The sequence below is a fragment of the Gobio gobio genome (genome assembly GCF_949357685.1).
Source record: "Gobio gobio genome assembly, chromosome: 12".
Classification (NCBI taxonomy): domain Eukaryota; kingdom Metazoa; phylum Chordata; class Actinopteri; order Cypriniformes; family Gobionidae; genus Gobio; species Gobio gobio.
The window spans coordinates 27,349,723-27,370,733 of record NC_137105.1 but is presented as its reverse complement, the minus strand read 5'-3'; the positions used below and the strand labels follow the sequence as shown (position 1 = coordinate 27,370,733).

General features: G+C 39.0%; 1 protein-coding gene across 7 annotated transcripts in view; it reads right to left on the bottom strand.

Annotated features, from left to right (window-relative positions):
• The window catches only part of pum2 (pumilio RNA-binding family member 2), a 243,473-nt gene that overhangs the window by 51,093 nt on the left and 171,369 nt on the right, over positions 1–21,011 (bottom strand). For 4 of the 7 annotated variants that reach the window (XM_079831666.1, XM_079831668.1, XM_079831670.1 and 1 more), the window contains one exon: positions 2,462–2,596. In XM_079831666.1, the coding sequence (XP_079687792.1) occupies positions 2,462–2,596 (135 nt within the window). The remainder of the gene's footprint in view (positions 1–2,461; positions 2,597–21,011) is intronic. The other 3 variants (XM_079831667.1, XM_079831669.1, XM_079831672.1) reach the window with 1 other exon arrangement.

Sequence of the window (21,011 nt, the reverse complement as noted above, 5' to 3'; positions counted from 1 at the left end):
ACAAAATCTATTTTCATCAAGAGGTGTATCGGTTTTTGGTCAAGATCTTGTATTGACAATGCAAAAGTCAAGCACTCTGTAAAGTATACACCAGCAAATCCCAAAGACTTTCAATGAATTTAAGGTCTTTCACAATTTGAGTCTTATGCATCTTGACATTATCATCCTAGAATATGGCCATGATGTGTCTTCCTAAGCCCCGTTTCCACCGAAATTAACCAGAACAATTTGTCACAGGAACTTTTTCCCCCAGACCTGTTGTTGTCTGTACTTTCATCGTGGTCTAAAGTACAGTGAAGATTAGTCCAGTGACGCAAGACTGAGTGTGACTTTCCAGTTCCCGCTGCATTTCATCCTCCACATATAAGCTTAATAAAGCCAGAACCTCATCGGCGGTCAATCAGTCTTATTTTTTAAAGGGGGGGGGGGGGGGGGGGGGTTGCATTAATAGACAGTTTTAGGTAATAGTGGCCTACAACTTATTTACAGTAGTATTTCTGTAAAACAGTAATAACGTAAGTTAGCCAGTTAGCCAGATACCTACACAATATGAAACAAAACTACACAGTAGAAAATATATACATCAATAATTAATAACTTACAGGTTGTGATTCTGAGGAGTAAGCTGGTCCAAACAAACTGAGTAATGACCCATTTTTCAAGAGCAAGCCTTATGCGAATCCTGTGTTGAACTCCGAGATTTGAGAAGCAGTCGTCAGTCAAATGGCGTTTGAGGGCGGACAAGTTTTTCACGGGCGGACAACGTACAACACATTCTACTGACGAAGAACCGTCATACAAAAAGATTTGAAACAAAAACGACTCCATAAGGCGATTGAAATTGAGTCGATTCTTTCTTTTTGGAGACAATAACTTTATTTATTGTGCACTTTCAACTATACAACTTTGCAGAATGTCATCTATATTACACACTGCATGAAAGGGAATATTCAAAAAAAACATAAAGGGGCACTTTAAAATTAGCTGCAGATTTTATAGCTGCTCCTTTGACATTTTTATTCTTTCACTTTGTTTAAATTAAATTCCAAAGATCTGGACCATTGTTAAAAAGAGATCTCACAAAAATTGATGCCTATAGGCTGCAGTGTTAATTTTGATTTAGTTTTAGTCATAGTCTTTTGACTAAAATGCCATTTAGTTTTAGTCATATTTTAGTCACCTGAATTGTTTTTAGTTTTAGTCGACTAAATCTACAGTAGATTTAGTCTCCAAAAATCTAATGAGTTTAGTTAAATTGTAATACATTAAGCATTTAGGCATTACATAACCGACTGTCACTTGAACTGACATTGACATCATTTGGTTTTTGACATTAAAAATACACGAAAGAGAGCTCAAATCACTTTTTTGTTTGCTTTTTAAAAAAAACATTTATATAGTTTTTATAACTTTGTATTTCGGTTTTAGTTAGTAGGCCACATCAGGTTAAGCTAAAGCTTCAAATAAGTTTGTTTATTTATTTTTTAATTTCAGTCAACATTTATTTAATTTCAAGTAATAAAGATTTTTTTTTAATGGTTTTAGTTAACTATTATAACCCTGATACTTTATTGAATGTGTGTCAAATGAGAATGAAATTAAATACAGTTTATTGTGTAACCAAAAACTAATATATAATGCGTGACTTTTAATTATAAACAAGCTCGAAAAACACATTGAGTCTTATTTTGAAATGTCTGCGGATTACTATTGCAGTTGCAGGATGCTCATTCAAGTTCAGATGAGGGAGATAAAATATGCATTGTTACAACCGTCTAAAACATTACTATATAAACATTGTAAAGTAAACATTGTCATTATTCATCAGCATTAGTTTATAAACAATTGCCTGGCATAAATGTGCGCTATTCATTGATTGTGAACTGCTCTAGAGCGCTGTATTGGGGATGTGAGCCTGTAGAACGTGCAACAGCGCCGTGTTTTCCAGCGGTTAGATCAGCAAGTTCAAATTAAATGTGCGCATGTGTTACACAGGATATCAGTTCTGACTGGATCTCTTCCCTAATCGTCCCTCCCTAAAATATTTGTCTCGTTTTTATTTGTTGACAAAAATGACAGTTGATTTTTGTCATAGTTTTTGTCATCCAACACTAGTTTTTATTTAGTTGTCAGTGAAAAAAGGTTGTTGACGAAAATTGTGACAAATTATTTGTCAACAAAATTAACACTGATAGGCTGATTTCTAAATTTTGCATTCTGTCAAAGATTTTTGAAACTCTTATTAGTGAACAACTGTCTAAATTAACTGAACATAATATTTTATCAGAATTTGTCAGGTTTGGGGGGAAAAACATAGCACGAATACACCTGGAATTAAGGTCTTAAATGACATTGAGGCACTTGACTAATTTAGAAAGTTATAATACAATCAATTCCTCAACATTGTTGTGTAATTGACATGTTATGTGTAAAGTAAAAAAAAAAAAAAAAGGCAACTTACAATTACCTGCTGGTCGGAGGAGATGGATTCCAGAGCTTTCTGGATCACACGACAACCATACATCTGCAGAGCCAGCGGCAACACATGGCCACGGATACGAGTCGCCAGAGCCAGTTTCTGATCCGCACTGCCGAACTGCAGCAGGCAAATGGAAAAAGCAGTTACTCTCAAAGACATAAAAATCGTCACACATGTTAAATTTAGATTTCATTCATTCACGTTACGTTTATAGTTTTAGAAGAACAATAATGCTTGTTTTTGGAGTTTTTGAGATTGAGATTATATATGTCATGCTATATTTGAACTGGCTACTATATACAGGTCACCCATTCAGACTTAAATCAAAGAATTTGCAGATTTTTTTATCGGAATTAGTAATGACTACAGACAAAGTCTAAATTGTTGGTGATTTTAATATACATGTAGATAATGAAAAAGGTGTATTAGGATTGGCATTTACAAACAGACAGTCTAAACTCTATTGGTGTCAGGACCCACTCATTGTCGTAATCAGGGGGGAACCGTCAGGGCCCTTCAAGGCCTTCAGAGAGCTGTCCTAAACTATTGTAAAAAAAATAATATTTACAAACTTTTAAATAATAGTTTAACAAGTAAAAACTTTTTTAATAAAAAGTAATTAGTTCTAATGTTATTTTAGTAATTTATATTTTGACAATAAACATTTTTGAGGAAATAAAACCCTTCAAATCTGCCGATTCAGTTTGTGGTTGTGTTGTATAGACGTCCGTTTACTCCATATTAGGATTTTTTCGCCTAACACTTTCAGCTTTGTTATTGGTGGTCCAGCTGTGAAGTTACAGAGGGCCAAGCCATGACAAGTCAATGACAGGCGAATTTCAAGGAAAATTGACCAATCACATCGTTCCTTTTAATGGGTGGGACTTGTTATCGTTATGATTATGACACGTTCCGCCTGCTGAGGAACACGATAGAAAAAAAAAAAAAAAAAATTCTAGTGCTATTCGCTAAGGGTGTGACGATAACTGCATCACCGCAATATTGCGGTAATGAGATGCCTACCGCGGTGTGAGGTCATCACCACAATTTTTTATTTTTATTTTGCAGTGGTGAAAGTTACAGGAGTGCATATATGGTGTTTGCTATGAACTATAAACACAATAATCACTGCTTATAATTTACTGTCTTCCGTGAGCCCTATATGTTCAAGGGCTTCTGGAGAAAAAAACCTGAGCAAGGGAGGGACAGTCCATTAACCCCCTCGAGTCGGCGGTCGCGCCGGCGTGATCGGCTCTCTTTTTTTCTTATCAGTGCCAAAGAGACTCAAATAACGCTGTCATTTTTTATCATTCATGCAAGTGTTATACATCATTATATTCTGTTAAGTTTCAATTTTTTTTGTGTACAGTCACAATAAAAAACAAATTGTTGTGCTTTTTGCAAAATAAGGGAAACAAACATGATTCGCGATCTTCAGCCTCTCTGTAAACAGGGGCGTAAATCGCGGGGGGGACAGGACCCCCCCAATCTGAGGGCTGTCCCCCCCTGAAAACCATGCTGAGTATTGTAAATAATATAATGATATATACTTAAAATAAATGTGTAAGTAGTAAAACAATACAAATGCAAACGGGACAAAAAATGCGTTTTAAGTTTAGAAACATTTTGAGTCCCCCCTCCCCCCTTGCCCAACAGTGGTTTGATCCACCGCGCACCTCAACTAACGTTACCCATAGAACGTAAAAAAAGTACCACACAAATTTGGGGAGAGAACAAAGCTCTTCAGACAGCAGTTGTGAAACTCCAGTAAGCTGTCAAGGCTATTTTATTCACTTTAAACATCAAATGAAGTGATTATTTTCTCTTTAATACAGATTAGGCAAAACACTGTTAACATCACTTGCCCACCGCGGCACTGCCCCGGGCCACCGTCGTCTTCATTTTTATAGTAATAAAATAATTTGGTTCAGTTAGAGAACAGACACAACTATTAAAAACTGAACGCGTCTGCTCAATACAGCACGAGCCGAACAGCTGACAGACAAGATGATCGCGGAAGATTTGGTTTCAAAGCGAAATGTAAAAGCGCCTATTTAAATGAGAGTGTCATTTTCCTGCTGTGTTTTCATTACGAATAATAGGCTAATGAACTAATGAAATGCAAGCAACCCGCCCCCCAAATTGGCGCTCATTCTAAACCTAAAGTAGCCTATACGCGCACTGCCGCTCCGCCAGGTCTGTGTTAGGTTTTGCTCAATATGAAGTGGCAGATCAGAGGGTTTGCTGCAGTTGAATATCTAAAGATCTGAATATCATAGTATAAAATACTATGTGGAGGACGCAAGATAATATAAGATATATATATAAGATATAATATAATATATAAGATAATATAAGATAATAATTATAATATGACTGCGTGGTGAACTTTAATCGTATTTAAACAACTATCAATTTGTGTTGTTGGTCAGATAAAATGAAAGAGAAAAGAAAAATGGACATTAGGCCTACATCATTTTTCAGTGCACCAAAACGACAAATAAGTAGTACGGTAGAGATTTTTTTGTTGTTGTAGGTACACATATCTTTATAAGTACGATTTTGGCTGTATTATTTGTGTCCCCTTCAAAATTTGCTCTTGAGAAATTTCATGTTTATTGTCCCCCCCAACTGTTAGATGAAATTTACGCCCCTGTCTGTAAATGATGTCTAATCTGATTCTCTTTAGAAAACGACCTGTAGTTTTGTTAAACCTTGACACAGAAACATGAGACATATGTCTAAAGAAACGTTGAAATGTCAGGTTTTAAATCATATAAATCAAAATGAAAAGAAATATTCTGTGTTTATGTAATCTGTGTGAAAAGTGGGAGATATCAGTCAACTCATTACTGCCTCATTACCCGCTAATGTGGCCACGCCCACGGCCCGCACACTCATTCAGATTCAAATACAAATACAGGCAATCCATGCGTCGACGCCCACACACACCTCAACTCAAACAAACAGATCAAGTAAAGCTATGGTTCAGATACATCGCTTTGAGTAATAATCCTGGAATAATTCTCCTCAGGGAAAGCTGATTCTGTAAGGTAGGCTAAGTTTAAAATATTAAACGCAAAAAGATTGTTTAAATATAAATCCTGATGCAACATGACGCAAGACTGTTTAGACAAGATTTATTTGGCCTGTTTTCGTTTTGTATAAATTGTATCTTCATTTTAATCAATGTTTTTAATATAGTTGCTTCTTATTTTATAAGAAGTCAATATAACAGACAATAGCCTTAGCGCTCCATTGCACGCGTCTCAAATGAACTGAAGATGGAAATTATATTTGAGTATTAATTGCCTTTTTTACAGTGAATTTCGTTTTGTATAAATTGTATCTTAATTTTAATCAATGTTATTAAAACGAATTTTGCTTCATATTGATGTTTAAATATTATACCCTATGTTGTTGTCGTTTTTTTAGAAAGTGAATTGCTTTCTTTAAACTGAATTTCGTTTTGTATAAATTGTATCTTAATATTAATCAATGTTTTTAAAACGAATTTTGCTTCATATTGATGTTTAAATATTATACCCTATGTTTTTGTTTTTTAGAAAGTTAATTGCTTTCTTTAAACTGAATTTCGTTTTGTATAAATTGTATATTAATTTTAATCAATGTTTTTAATATATTTGATATAATATAACAGGCTGGTATAATACATATTTTAATATATTTGATACCAATATAGCAGACAATAGCCTTAGTGCTGGCTCATGCATTTCACGTGTTTCTCACTGAAGCTGGAAATGATATTTAAGTATTTTGTGTATTTGATCATTTACAAATGATTCAGAAAAGATTTGCCATTGAAATGACTGGGAAAAAGTGTCCCAATCAACCTAGTCACCAGATACTATTTGAAATCATAATTGCAATGCATTATGTTGTTTTAAATCCCAAATATTTTACTTATAACATTCATTGTTACCAATTGTCACAATATTACTTTTTTTTTTTTTTTTTGCTCTTCTTTCAAAAACATTTCTGATTGAAATCTTGTTTATTTTTTACAGCCCCCCCCCCCCCCCCAGAAAACTATTTTTTTTTTACTGTTACTGTACTTATCTAGTAAGCCTAAAATCTAGTAGGTCTACCTAAAGCTCATTTATTATGCAGCTCATTATTATGCAGGTCTTTGTTTCTCAGGAATGATTACATTATTATTCATGGTACGTTCACGCCTACTCGCATAAGGCCTGACTAAAGAAAAAGTGTTTTACAAAATGTAAATGAATATATTGTTTTATGTAAATGAGTAGGCTCAATGATTCTCACATCAGTTTAAAGCAAAAACTCTAAACAAAAACACCCAATAATCAAAGGGCTTGTGAACACATATCTATTGTGTTTTGAAGCCTTAATTTTTTTTTATTTTTTATTATGCATAAACATTATTCTCTCAAAAATACAAGCATGTACATACATGTTGCTCACATATTATGGTATCCCAGTTTGTGCTGAATACAGTGTAATTACACCTTTGCCATTAATGTGTTTATAAGCAACTGAAAAATGCACAAATGTCAGAGCATGTCAAAACTTCTAAAGGGCCCCAAAACAGCTCAGACTCATAGGGGTTAAACATATGGGGGATTTATTTTGTGTGTGTGTTTTGATTAGCCTATTATTAATTAACTAGGTTTCAGTACTTATGATTAGGGATACTCATATTGACCGTTTAACCGTTAACCGAAAGCAAGATTTTTTTTCGGAGAAGGCGTACGTGCCGCGCAGTCAGCGGAGGCTCGCGCTACAGAGCCAGATGAAAGTAAGCTGCGGGTCAAACTGTCAACAGGCTGCGCTCCAGACTAACCCACATCACTTTTACATGTTACTTTAAAAAAAAAAAAAATATATATAAAGTTATTTTTATTTGACGGAAAAAAAAAAAATTCATTACTGGATTAAAAAATTAGTTTTTGCTTAAAAAAAGCCAAATTATCTGCCAATAATGTTTGGGACAGAAACAAGAAACACGATTTCAATCAGAAACAAGATTATTTTTCTTACCTCATTGGCATATAATTTTGTTTGTTTTAAGCAAAAACTCACTTCATTTTGATTTTATTTTCAACAAAACATGGAAAAAATATATTGTCATTTTACTTATCTAGAAAATGCATCTTGATTTAAGAATGTTTAGATATTTAGACTAGAAACAAGACAAAAATACTAAGAAGAGCATTTTTTGAAAGAAGTCTCATGCTAAAAAAACTAATATTGTGACACTGAACACAATTCAGTATTCAATAAATACAAATAACTGAATAATTGGTAATGATTAATGTTATAAGTAAAATATTTGGGATTTAAAACAATGCAATGCAATTATGATTTCAAAGAGTATAAGGTGAATTCAGGGATTGGGACACTTTTTTTCCCAGTCATTTCAATGGCAAACATTTTCTGAATCATTTGATTTTGTAAACTATCTGATACACACAATACTCAAATATCATTTTGAGTTTCGGTTCATTTATGAGACATGCGTGCAATGCATGATCGCCTGCACTAAGGCTACGGTCTTCTATATTTGCTTCTTATTAAATAAGAATTAAATATATTAAAAATATTTATTAAAATTAAGATACAATTTATACAAAACTAAATTCACTTTAAAGAAAGGCTTTCTACAAAACAAAAACTTAATGAAGTGGTCAAAATCATTTCAGACAAACTCCATGTCTTCTGATATATTGCGCATCAAATGATACGTCCTTTATTTTTTGTGCCGTTCACTTTTCACAATCAACATATTAAATAAAAAAAATAACATTAGGCTATAATATTTACACATCAATATGAAGCAAAATATGTTTTAATGGTACTATATTAATAGCATTTGAGCAGACATTTGCTAATAAAAGCTTAATTCATGTGACACTAGGCTATTTTACAATAGCCTAAATACTTCATAATCTGTCCAAAACAGCACAAATAAATCTTGTCTAAACAGTCTTGCGTCTATGACATTTTATGTTGCAGCAGGATTCATATTTAAACTGTCAATTTGCGTTTAATATTCACAGATGCTAACAGAATAAACTTGCCTTACAATCAGCAGCTGAATCCGTTGCTCTAAGAAATTAGGTAAATTATTCCAGGATTATTCCTCAACGCATCTCAAAACGACATAGCTGAAGTATCGCACATTAATAGACACAGTTTTAGGTAATACTGCAGCCCACAGCTGATTTACAGTAGTATTTAAGTAAGACAGTAATAACGTGAGTTAGCCAGTTAGACATGTCTGTGCACGCAATAATTGGACATATGATAATGTTTTGTTGTGACGACGAAACGAAGCGGCTTAGGACTCGTTTGAAAAAAAGCCCTAGGGCCGGGCTTCGGGCCAATTTTCCTGTCATACCTCAAACGCGGGCCGGGCTTCGGGCCTTTTCGGGCTTCTCCTTCATCTCATATTTTAGACATTCAATAATTAAAAGAAACAATGAGATATGCTGCGCTGGTGGAAACAACATGAGACCATGAAATCGCGAGTTCGCAACTGTCAAGACCGGCTCGCACAGTGTTTAGAGGACGGCGCTATGCAACACGCGTCCGCAAATGAGTAAAGCAAGCCAACGCACAACTGCCGCAAGTGAAACTGAAAATAAGCTAAGTCTTAGATGCTCAAAAACACAATCATCTTCATTAAAACTAATGAGACTAAAGGCCCTTACCAGTGTTTAGGTCGCTCGTTCTCATAATGCGGCCTTTGATGTTGAAATGAGCTGATGAATAAAATGCTCATATCGGTTGCTTTCGTTGACATGAACTCCGTTAAATTTGCATATAGCACGGGAATTGAAGATCGGATTTATATTAATTTCACGGAGAGGTAGGTAAGACAACCAGCATTTTTTTTTTTTATTATTTGGTTAGATTGTGTAGCCCGTTTCGTTTGCATGCGCTGTTGCGATCTGCCAACCTCATCTTGTCAAAAATGCCTTTTTACTGTTAAATTAACTTAACAAAAAAAAAACACGAAACGAAATATAGCCTAACTACTTTGACAAGTGTTGATTTGAGAGGCTAAAGTGTTGGGTTAACTCACTGTCGGCCGCTGGCCGCTTGGTCGTCACTTTAAAGAACAAAAACTTTAATTTAACAAGCAACAAAATGCTTCAAACATTTGTCTAAATTAACTTAATAAAGAAACAAAACGAAATATAATTACTTTGACATTAAAAATAAAACTGAACTATTTTAATGGCTGCAACTAATGTATAATAGGGAGGATAAAAAAAAAAAACACGGGCTCTAGTCGGACTGATAATTTTGATGAGCTGTCGGACACGGGCCGGGCTAGGGCCTCAGCGTCTCGGGCCAGGGCCGGGCTAGGGCCTAGTTTTGAGGCCCGTGCAGGGCTCTAGTCCTGATGGCTTTTGTATTGAATTGTATTTTTTTTTTTAAATATGGAGAAAAAATTGCACCCCTTAAACAGAAGTTTCCTTCATCTTTTTACTCCACTAACATTTCTTTACTTCTTAAAAAAAGATGCAAAGATGTTGCTCTTCACACAGATTTAAAAGTGTTTACTAAAATTGTCAAGTAGATTAAACAAATGTATTTTATATTCATAAAGAATCTGAATGCAAATAGTAGCTCCTAGTGACAAAATTCTAAGAAAATTCTTAGAAATGTGGGCGTTTACTCTTAAAATTAACTAAGAAATCCTAGTAAAGAAAAAAGTAATTCAGAAAGCATCTTAACCCTTAAAAGAGGTCTTAAGGTCAAATTTGTTAGGAGCACAGATGAGGACTTTTAAGAGGCTTAAGAGTTTCTTTAGCAGCGGAGAAAATGGCAGAAAGACAAAGAGGGAGAAGAAATGTGTTGCAGACAATGGATGACAGTGACTTGATAAGACGCTATAGATTAGATCGTGCAGGGATCATGTTTGTTGCATTAAATCCAACTTTCAAACCACCAATTAAATAGACATGCCAGCAATCAGTGTAATTGGAAAGAGTGGAACAATGTTTATAATTCTAAGCCAATCAAATACCTTATAGGAAATTAACAGCATGGTAAATAATAAAAGGATTTATATACACTGAAAAAAATGATTTGTTGAATGTACTAAAAAATTTTATCGTAAGTGGTCGCAATCAATTTATTTGATCTCAATTTAAACAAAAACATATGCAATTCCCATAAAACCAATTCATTATTTAAAATAAAAATAAAAAAACTAAATTTAAATTATTTAAACGAGCACAAATTAATTATGCTTAATTAAATTTTTCAGTGTACATAAATATAATGTGTGTGTGTGTGTGTGTGTGTGTGTGTGTGTGTGTGTGTGTGTGTGTGTGTGTGTGTGTGTGTGTGTGTGTGTGTGTGTGTGTGTGTGTGAGAGAATGGTAAAATAGGACAATTTGCGCTTGTAAATTCAAAGTGACCCTATACTTAAAAGCACTCCTTTTTTCCCCTTTTTGGACAACCAACCAATCACAGTCTTCAAAAGACTTTGTCATACGTAGCAACGGGGTCAGCCCCGCCTCTTCACTAAGATAAAAGTTTTTGTATTTTCCTTGCTCAGAGTCAGTGTTGCCACAGTTACTTTGAAAAAGTAACTTAGTTACTTTACAGATTACTTGATTTTAAAAGTAACTAAGTTACTTTTAAAATCAAGTAATCTGTAAAGTAACTAAGTTAGATTACAAGTTACTTTATTAGTTACATTCATCAGTTGCCGACAACACCTCTGCAGCCTCAACATAGAAATGACAACCGTTTTTGCCAACACTTTATTGGAAGTGCATTTTTAATAGTAACGTCAACAATGTATCTCCTGAAATTGTATCTCCAAAAAAAATATTTTGACTAATTTTATAAAATCTAAACATGTTAATGAAAAGGTACAAATTACTTTGTGTTCTTATTAAATACATTTATGAAAAACGATTTATATTTAATTTTTTTATTTATATTTATATATGAATGTAAATAATTATATGGGCCTACACAAATAATATACAATTACAAGATTTATAGTTTATCGATACGTGAGAACAATATATTTTTTAATAATCTTTAAGTGCACAAAACTATGAAAATATATGAAACGCTTCAAAACAGAACGGCAACAAAGCGCTTATGCGCATCCCGGGTGCAGAATGATGCGCTTAAAGCAACATGGAATCAGAGTGTGCAGTGCAGCGCGAGTGCACATTGAAAAGTTCACGGCATAAAGAGAAGATGAGCGTTGAGCGCACAAATCCTAGTCTACTATGTAGCCTATATCGGTCCAAACATTCACTGATTATTTGTTTCTTCACAGTTTTAAATTCCGGTTATTGTGCGTGTGATGCTAATTAATAGTCCTTGTGTTGTCACCTGGGTAGCTCGAGCACAACATCTTTCAGAAACCGCTAGATAAACTCCAGCAAGATAAATTATTTTATCAACATATCAAGTATTATAACGGGAATATATCATATGGAGTGAGCTTTCCGAGCAGCTGCTGACTGGAACCGAACGCGACGCGCAGTTTTGCTGAACGGAGAATGATTGAGCTACAGCGGAGGAAAGACATTCAGCTATGGAATTGCTTTAGATGACTTTGTAGGCTGCTAGCAAATAATAATATGCGAATAATGATTGCTGAAGGATAATGTGACAATATATATTTCTGATGATTATTTATGATCACGACATGCCTAATCTGAGCAAGTGACTGCCTGTCTTGAGACAGAGCGGCCGCCTCGTAATTCTCCTCTATGCAGGAAAACCCCTGCTGAGACTCAACAAGAAAGCAAAAATATATATTTTTAGTAAGGAAAATGACAAAAATAGTAACGCACAGTGACTTGGATAAGTTACTTTAATCTGATTACTGGTTTGGAAATAGTAACGCGTTAGATTACTCGTTACTGGAAAAAGTGGTCAGATTAGGGTAACGCGTTACTAAGTAACGCGTTACTGGCATCACTGCTCAGAGTTGCTCTCAGATCGGTCCCGAATAGCTCATAAGCTAAGACTCCTACGTAAAAGTTTTTAAGCTAAATTAGGAGTTTTCTGAGAGGACTCTTAGAATCTTTATGAATACGGGCCCAGATGTGTTCTACATTTATTCAAAGCACAATTTTTTTTTCTTTTTTTAAATCTCTCACTATAAATGAGATGCAGAAAAAGCATGAATGGAATTATATTTTAACCACTATTAAATAATTTAATTTAGGAGATTTCTCCCTGGGTCAGCATGTTTTATCACCATCCATGTGCATCAGATCATACTAATCTTGATAGATCACCACAAGAGTCGCAGAGGGGCATGCAACAAGGATGTTCACTTTCACCCCTGCTGTTTGCCATAGAACCTTTGGCAATATCCATAAGACACCATCCATCCACAGATTCTGCCCTTAAACACGCTGTCAGTTTAAACCTAGACTAAAAACAAATCTCTTTAACCTGGCATACACAACATTATATCAAACCGCAACCAGAAACACTTCCTATAACACCCAATGTACTTGTTACATTGTAAGAAGAATTGCATCTACTCTAATATTAGCCTGTATGTCTCCTTATCCTGAGTAGGGCTGGGCAAAAAAATTGATTTTTCGATTAATCGTTTTTTTAAATGTGGTCGATTCAAAATTTCGATACAATTTATACAAAACGAAATTCACTTTAAAGAAAGGCTTTCTACAAAACAAAACTTATTGAAGTGGTCAAAATCATTTCAGACAAACTCCATGTCTTTTTTTTCCCAGGTCGATTTTGTTTTTTTTTCATATTTATTTCGTAAAATTTGAACATAAAATTAACGTAAATCTAATTACCAGTGTTCTCCACTAGATGTCACCCTCTTATTGGCCTTGCGCGATGTTACAAAGGAGCGAGAGGTGCGCCTGTCATTCCTTCATTCAGTGCTTAAATGGCGCCTCACAAATGATAAATCAACAGTCAATAGAGTCAATAGACAGCGCAGGACCAATAATTCAAACCTAATAGCTTAGCCTATATTATAAACCGATTTCCTCAAATAAAAGTTAGTCCACATAAGTCAGTACGTTAAGGTATTGTTAATTACCACGGCAACTTCTTGTGGCCAGGACCGCGCTTCTCGTGTACGAAAAGTAACGAGTGGTGCAGAGGGAGGCTCGGACGCCGGCGGAGAGATGGCTGAGCGGCGAGCCCCGCAAAGATAGCACCCATTCCCGGTTACGACCTCGATCCTCGAAAGGCCTCGTCAGGCACTACCATCGACCCGAATTACAGACGGTTTCGCCGGCGTGTTTCCGAGATATAGCCAGTTTAAATTTCAACTGGTCGATCCGCCCCGGTTCTCTGTCCCGGGGGTTTCCAGTCGATCCTGCCCGGTATCGCATATATGCTTGTCGCAAAGATAAAATCGAATGGCAAACGCATCTAAGGAAGGCACGCAAATAACAGAGATAGTGACGAAAATGCATCATCCGGGGCACGAATCAAAGCTCAGACGCCCCTGGAGGAAAAAGCCTTCATAAAAACGGACAGAGTCTGAATGACGGTCGGCTAAATCACAAGAAAAGCTTGTCCTTTACTGAATATATATATTTTATTCAGTAATATATTTACTGGTTCTTGAGGCAAAGACCACAAGAACCAGACAAATCCTCAGCAAAGACCACAAGAACCAGACAGGTCCTCTGCACAGACCCTATGGCCAGCCTTGGCTGTGATGAATCTGATCTTCAAGCAAAAGGAACTGGATGAATATTTAAATGCTATAGATCCTGAATTCTGACTTGTGATACAGCCTGAATCAAATCACACTGTGTTCGTTTGTTGGCCAGAGGCCAACATTGTCGCCTCTGGCTTGCTTGGTGTGGATACTTAATATTCAACAATATCATTGATCTGTCGCACTGACGCTGTTGTGTGAGAACCGAACTGAGTTAGACGATGACAATTTTTTTGCATAACTGCTTTATAGATAAAGTGAAAATTTTATAATTAATGATCTTTACAATGGAACAATCAACACTGAACTGAACAACAGCTGAACAACTGCCGAAATGCATAATTCTCCTGTTAACACTTTAAAGCTGCTTTGGAACAAGCTTTACTGTATAAAACACTATATAAATAAAGATGATGACTTTAAATTATTTTAACACGTAAAAGACTTTTAATGTAAATAAGTTAATGAAGCATGCAAAATTGCATCATTAAAAATTTATGTCACACAGTTACGAACCAAAACAGCACTATTGTAAAGAAAACCAGGCTTATTATATCAGAGATGGCCAGTTTTCAATTAATTATTCATTCCAGCATTTGTTTAGCTTTAAAACTAAAAAGCTCCATCATATTCTGTCATACTTTCTGAAGAGCGCGAGCCCTCACACATCTAGGGCTGGGCGATATATCGCATGACATTGTTAAGCGCATCTCGTCAGTAAAGCCGGTTCCTTGATTAGTAGTAAATCGCCATCACCTGCTTTCAGATGGAGCGGCATTTACTACACAGAGCCGTAGTTCACTGACAAGCTGAGCCATATCGCATTAATATAATGCGATATGGCTCCGCTTGTCAGTGAACTACGGCTCTGTGTAGGAAATACTGCTCCATCCGAAAGCTCCATGCTGTGTGAAAAACAAAATGAACTGAACATCAAAACATCCACCCCTGGAAAGAGTAATGCTTTGATGGATGCGAATTGTAATCAAGATCAAGACAATTGCAGTGACGTAGAGGAGCTGCACAGTAACCACACATGATCCATTATTATTAATACACAAACAAATTGCGTATGAATGCTCTCGACGCACTGATCGCACATTGCATTTATGCACACATTTCAGTACATTCACATTTCCACACACATTCAGGATAATGTTATTATAAGTCATGTGTATGTTGCTGAGTTTCATAATTCTGAATAAATGTATGCTTTATAGAAGGGGTGGTCATCTTTAGGCACCTCATGTTCCGATCAGATTCTGGGAGTCACGATCCAATTCCAAAACGATTCTTGATGTTGTTGTGATTTCTATCATTAATGTTAAATCAAACAAATTATAACCTGGTGTAGCTCCAACTCCTTCAATTGGATTTGTCTGCCGCTAGGTGGTGTTTGTCATGTTTTTTGTGTGTTTGCAGGGTGGAGTTAAAAACCCTTGTCAGCCACATCAGTACCAGTATTAGTATCAGTGATTCTGGCCTTCACACAAATATTTAAAATATACTGTCTTTAAATTGTTTCTACATTAATTTGGAGATTAAAGTTAAATTATTACAATATAAAAACTCATGTTTTTAATCGTGATTAATTTTTTAATCGATTGACAGCACTTTTCAGACATATGTATGTATGTATGTATGTATGTATGTATGTATAAATATGTTAACAGTGACACCAAAGCTCCAACGTGTGTCAAAAAAATTAAACAATTTTCAGTGAAGGTTTGTATCCATGCTTGATTCGTTCTATCAAAATCACGTGACCAACGACGTCCGAAGCTTCGTTTCACACACACCCACGTGACTGCTTCGTACTCTGATTCAAAAAGGTTTAAAAATGCGCAACACGGGTTGTTAGATCTGTTGTATTGCGCTAGTTTATTGTTGCGAGACTGTCATGGTTCTGAAATGTGGGAACACTTTCATTTGAGTTCGCCCAGTGAAAAGTGGTTTTGAAAAAAGGAGAGGAGACCAACCTGCCGCCAAACAAATATCTTCCAAAAGAGCCCCTCTAAAAAGTGCTTGAGAGGAACACCTCTGGTAGAATGCGCTCTAATATCAAGAGGTGAAGGTAAACCACGTACCTCATAAGCCAGGGAAATAGCCTCTGTCACCCAATGGGAAAACCTTTGCTTCGATGCGGCGGCCAGTACCGAAGCACACCAACAGCTGGTTAGATTTCCTCCAACCGTCAGAACGGTCCACATAACACTTCAACGCTCGAACTGGGCAGAGCAAATTAAGTTTCTCGTCTTCCTCCGAGTCAAAAGGAGGGGGGGTGAAAGGAGTGAAGAATGATAACCTGAGAGCGAAATGATTTTTCGTGAACAAAACTTTGGGCACATAACCCGACCTAGGTCTTAAGGTAACCTTGACTAGGCCAGGAGCAAAATCCATACAGGACCCGTTAACAAAGAGGGCCTGTAGATCGCCCACTCATTTCCAAGAGGACAGTGCTAACAAAAGAGTAACCTTGAGAGTCAGAATTCGCTCAGGAGCTGACTCCAAGGGCTCAAATGGAGCCAATGTTAGCCCTTCAAGGACCACGGAGAGGTCCCAAGAGAAAATACATGGGGAGCGTGCTGGTCTCAGGTGCCTAACCCCTCGCATGAAAGATGAAACCAGTCTATGTTTGCCTAGAGGGACTTCGCCCGACTCCCTACTGGCAGCGATAGCTGCGACATAGACCCGAAGGGTGGTAGCCGCTGCTCCAGCGGCAAACTTTTCTTGCAGGAACTCCAGAACTGGACCCACCAGGCAGTTAACTGGGTCCACCACATGGGAAGAGCACCCTGACTCAAAAGACCCTCCACTTGGAGGAATAGAGCAGGAGGCTGACTCCACTCTCTCTCACCCTGCAAAGAACCGCCAGAATCAGATGATGGGCGGGAACGCATAGAGTTTCAGATTGGGCCGTGGATGCGCGAACGCATCTTTCCCCAATGAGGCTGGGGAACTCAGAGAGAACCAGAGTAGGCAGTGGGACGACTCCTTCGAGGCAAAAAGGTCCACCTCTGCTTTTCCGAACACCTCCCAAATCTGAGATACAGTTTGAGGGTTCAACATCCATTCTCCCGACCTGAGCTTCTGCCTCGACAGGTAAACCGCTGCGAGGTTCAAGACTCCGGGTACATGGACTGCTCTCAGGGACAGAAGTTTGTCCTGAGACCACAGGAGGAGACGGCGCGCATGCCTGTCCAGGGTGCGTAACCGTGATCCCCCTTGGCGATTCACATGAGACACCACCGCCATGTTGTCCGTCTTGACAATGACATGATGTCCCATGAGGGAGGGGAGAAAGAAGGGCCAGGGACAAAGCTCTCATCTCTAGGCAGTTTATGTGCCAAGAGAGAGCTTCCCCTTTCCAGACCGCGCATGCCGGTCTGCCCTTGAATACCGCACCCCAGCCGGTTAGAGAGGTGTCCGTTGTGACCATTTGGCGACGGAAAACAGCCCCCATACTGACCCTCTTCCGAAGAAAGAGAGGGTCCCGCCATACTGATAGGGCGTGACACCTTCAATAGGCGAAGGGCCGATCCTGTTGACCGAGCCCTTGAGCGTTTCATCCACCAAAGGAAGGGTCTCATGTGGAGCAGTCCCAGGGGAGCACCGGGGAAGCTGCGGCCATGAGATTCAGGAGCCTGCGACATGTACTCACAGAAAACATGATGGCCGAGCCTGAAGCGGGCCAAACATGTTATAATACTGAAAAACCGAGCAGGGGCCAAGCGGGCCTGCATCGGAACGGAATCCAGATGAACTCCTAAGAAGGTGGTCTGCTGAGTTGGGGTGAGAACACTCCTGTCTGTGTTCACTCTCAAACCAAGAGACTGAACGTGCCGAAGAACGACATCTCTGTGGTGAGTCACCAACTTCCTGGAGTGGGCCAGAATGAGCCAATCATCCAGGTAATTGAGAATACGGATGCCCTGGAGCCTCAGCGGGGCCAGAGCAGCATCCATACACTTCGTGAATATCCTCGGTGCCAGGGCAAGGCCGAAGGGAAGGACTTTGTATTGCTAAGCCCTCCCCTCAAAGGCAAATCTGAGAAACTTCCTGTGTCGTCTGACGACCTGAATATGGAAGTATGCATCTTTCAGGTCTATCGTAACGAACCGGTCCTCCGCATGTATCTGTGACAAAATAGCCTTGAGTGTTAGCATCTTGAACTTCCCTCTGTAGAGGGCGAAGTTCAGACGACGAAGGTCCAAAATGGGACGCAATCTGCCGTCCTTCTTTGGAACCAGGAAATAGCGGCTGAAGAAGCCACATTTCTCTTCTGCTAATGTAACCTCCTCTATCGCCCCCTTGAGGAGAAATAAGTTCTTGTTGTAGCACAGAAGCCTCTGAGGCGCTGTTTACTACAGTTTGAATGACCCCGTCGAAGCGAGGGGGGTTGCAACAAAACTGGGGTGTGTAATCGTACTGAATTGTGCGGAGGACCCAGGATGATATCCCTGGCAGAAGCTTCCACTCATGGGAGAAATGTGACACAGGGAGTGGGGTGTTGAGGTGTGGTGACCATACCTGAGATAGGGTGTCGAGCTAAACCTCTAAGGAAGGCGTGGCCATCCGCGAAGGGGAGCACGTGGCGTCCTGGCGCGGAGTGGGAGATGTCACAGTCAGAGTGGGAAGACTGGGTCGGGAGCGACTCTAAGTGGCCGGAGCAGAACGTTTGCTGGGCCGCTTTGGGTCGATGCGTCTGAGGACGTTGGCGGGGAAACGGGCGACCACAAGCTCCCCAGACCGTGGTGGGTGGGGGATGGCTTTGGTCGTTCCTCCTACTGGTAAACTCCATTCTAGAAGAAGGGCGTTCTCTGAGAGGGGGAGGGGCTAGGAGAATCATTCGCTCTCCTAGGCATTGCTTAAAAAGCAGCAGATAGAGATTTAGCTTTTTCTTTTTTTTTTTTTTTCTTCAACCACAGTCTTGACCGCCTCCCCAAACAACCCAGACTGCGAAATCGAAGCGTCCAGTAGGAAAACCTTTTCCTATCACGGATTTCCGTGAGGTTGAGCCACAGGTGGCGCTCTGCCGCCACCATGCCCGCCATTGAACGTCCTATGGCGCGAGCTGTGCTTCGTGGCTCATAAAACAAAATCCGCGGCTTAGCGCAGCTCCTTAACTGCTTCCGGCGTCAAACCGTAGCGCGCGAAAGTACGTCGACAAGCTCCGCGCATGTCGCTGAACGCTGCGCTTCCTGGCCGCTAGGCGGGAGAGCGTCGTCATTACAGGAAGGCCCGAAATCCTCAGAGTCGGACGCTGCAGTAAACACGACATCATCCAGTCAGAAGGAAACCGCGTCGCGTGCCTCCGGGTTGGGACACAAATAGTCATGTGAAAAACTCGACGGGCGGAGTCCCGCACACGTGCTCGGGGGAGAGAAAGGGCGAGGCCCGTCTGCTGGCACTCCACTCCTCGAGCTCTATATCCGAACCCCAGGTCGCGGATCCAAGAGAGGCCTGCGCGGCCTCGGAAGCGTGACGGGGAAAAACGGATGACTCCTTCACAAAAACCGCGAGCCTTGAGCGGAGGGTTTTGAGAAGGAGATTAACACAACATTTGCATTTTGAAAACCCCTCAGCCGCCTCGCGCGTGTGTGAAAACCCCAAACGTTTAACACACTTGCTGTGGAGGGTCGTCGTTCGCGATGAAGCGAGTGCACGGCGGCAGGCAAAGACGAAAATCCAGGACGCGGATCCAAGAGAGGCCTGCGCGGCCTCAGGTGCGCGACGGGGGAAAAAGGATGACTCCTTCTCAAAAACCGCGAGCCTCGAGCGGAGGGTTTTGAGAAGATTATAGCAAAATTTGCATTTTGAAAACCCCTGAACCGCCTCGGGCGCGTGTGAGAACCCCAAACATTTAACACTTACTGTGGGGGGTCGTCGTTCGCAATGAAGCGAGTGCACGGCAGCGGGCAACGACGAAAATCCATGGTACTTCACCGCAAGGAGAACAATGTTCCACTATCCGCAGTCGTTGAAGTGCTGGTGATAAAGTCGAATGAAATCCAAGATATTTGGGCCAGAAAAACCGAAACCGAAGGGCATGAAATGGCCACTTCGTGAAGGCAGAGAAATCAGAGGAGCAGATGGCGCGCGCGCGCAGTATAAGAGTGACAACGTCAAAGGGGGCGGCACGCGCGCCATCAGCCAATCAATTGGCGTGATTCTATAAGGGCTTCAGACAATCGGCACACCCAGAGGGCGTCCCATTACGTCATAAAGTGACGCAGCGTCGAGTGAACCTATGAAAGAGAACCTTACTTAAACTTAAAACTTTACTTAAAAAAACCTTGTACACAATCCTAGTGTATTGTATAATATAAAATAAATATATATAAAGATTTACACTGGCAGCTCAGAGCTGTACATCAGCATTTAAGTATGAACTTGAATGAATAAATGTAAAAATAAAATACTACATAGACTTCACTATAAAATATACATAGATTCTTATTAAAACTACTTTATTAGTTTTTCAGTCAAGAGCAATGAGTGATTTTCTCTTTGTCTTTTGTTGTTGTATTAACATTAAAGGGATAGTTCATTCAAAAATGAAAATTCTCTCATCGAGAAATGAATACAGGTTTGGAACAATATTAGAGTGAGTAAATAATGACTATTTTAGAGGTGAACTGTCCCTTTAAGGACAGCGTGTTCACTAGGCTGCACTGCTGTCAATTTAAGACCTCCGTGCATCTAATATACAAACACACACGATTTTAATTTCACTTTAGACATAACCGACTGTGTTTATGTTAACCTTGTGTGTATTTGACAGTATTAGCGCAATAAGACGACTACAGTGATCACGTGTTTGACAGGCGTTTAGTGCGC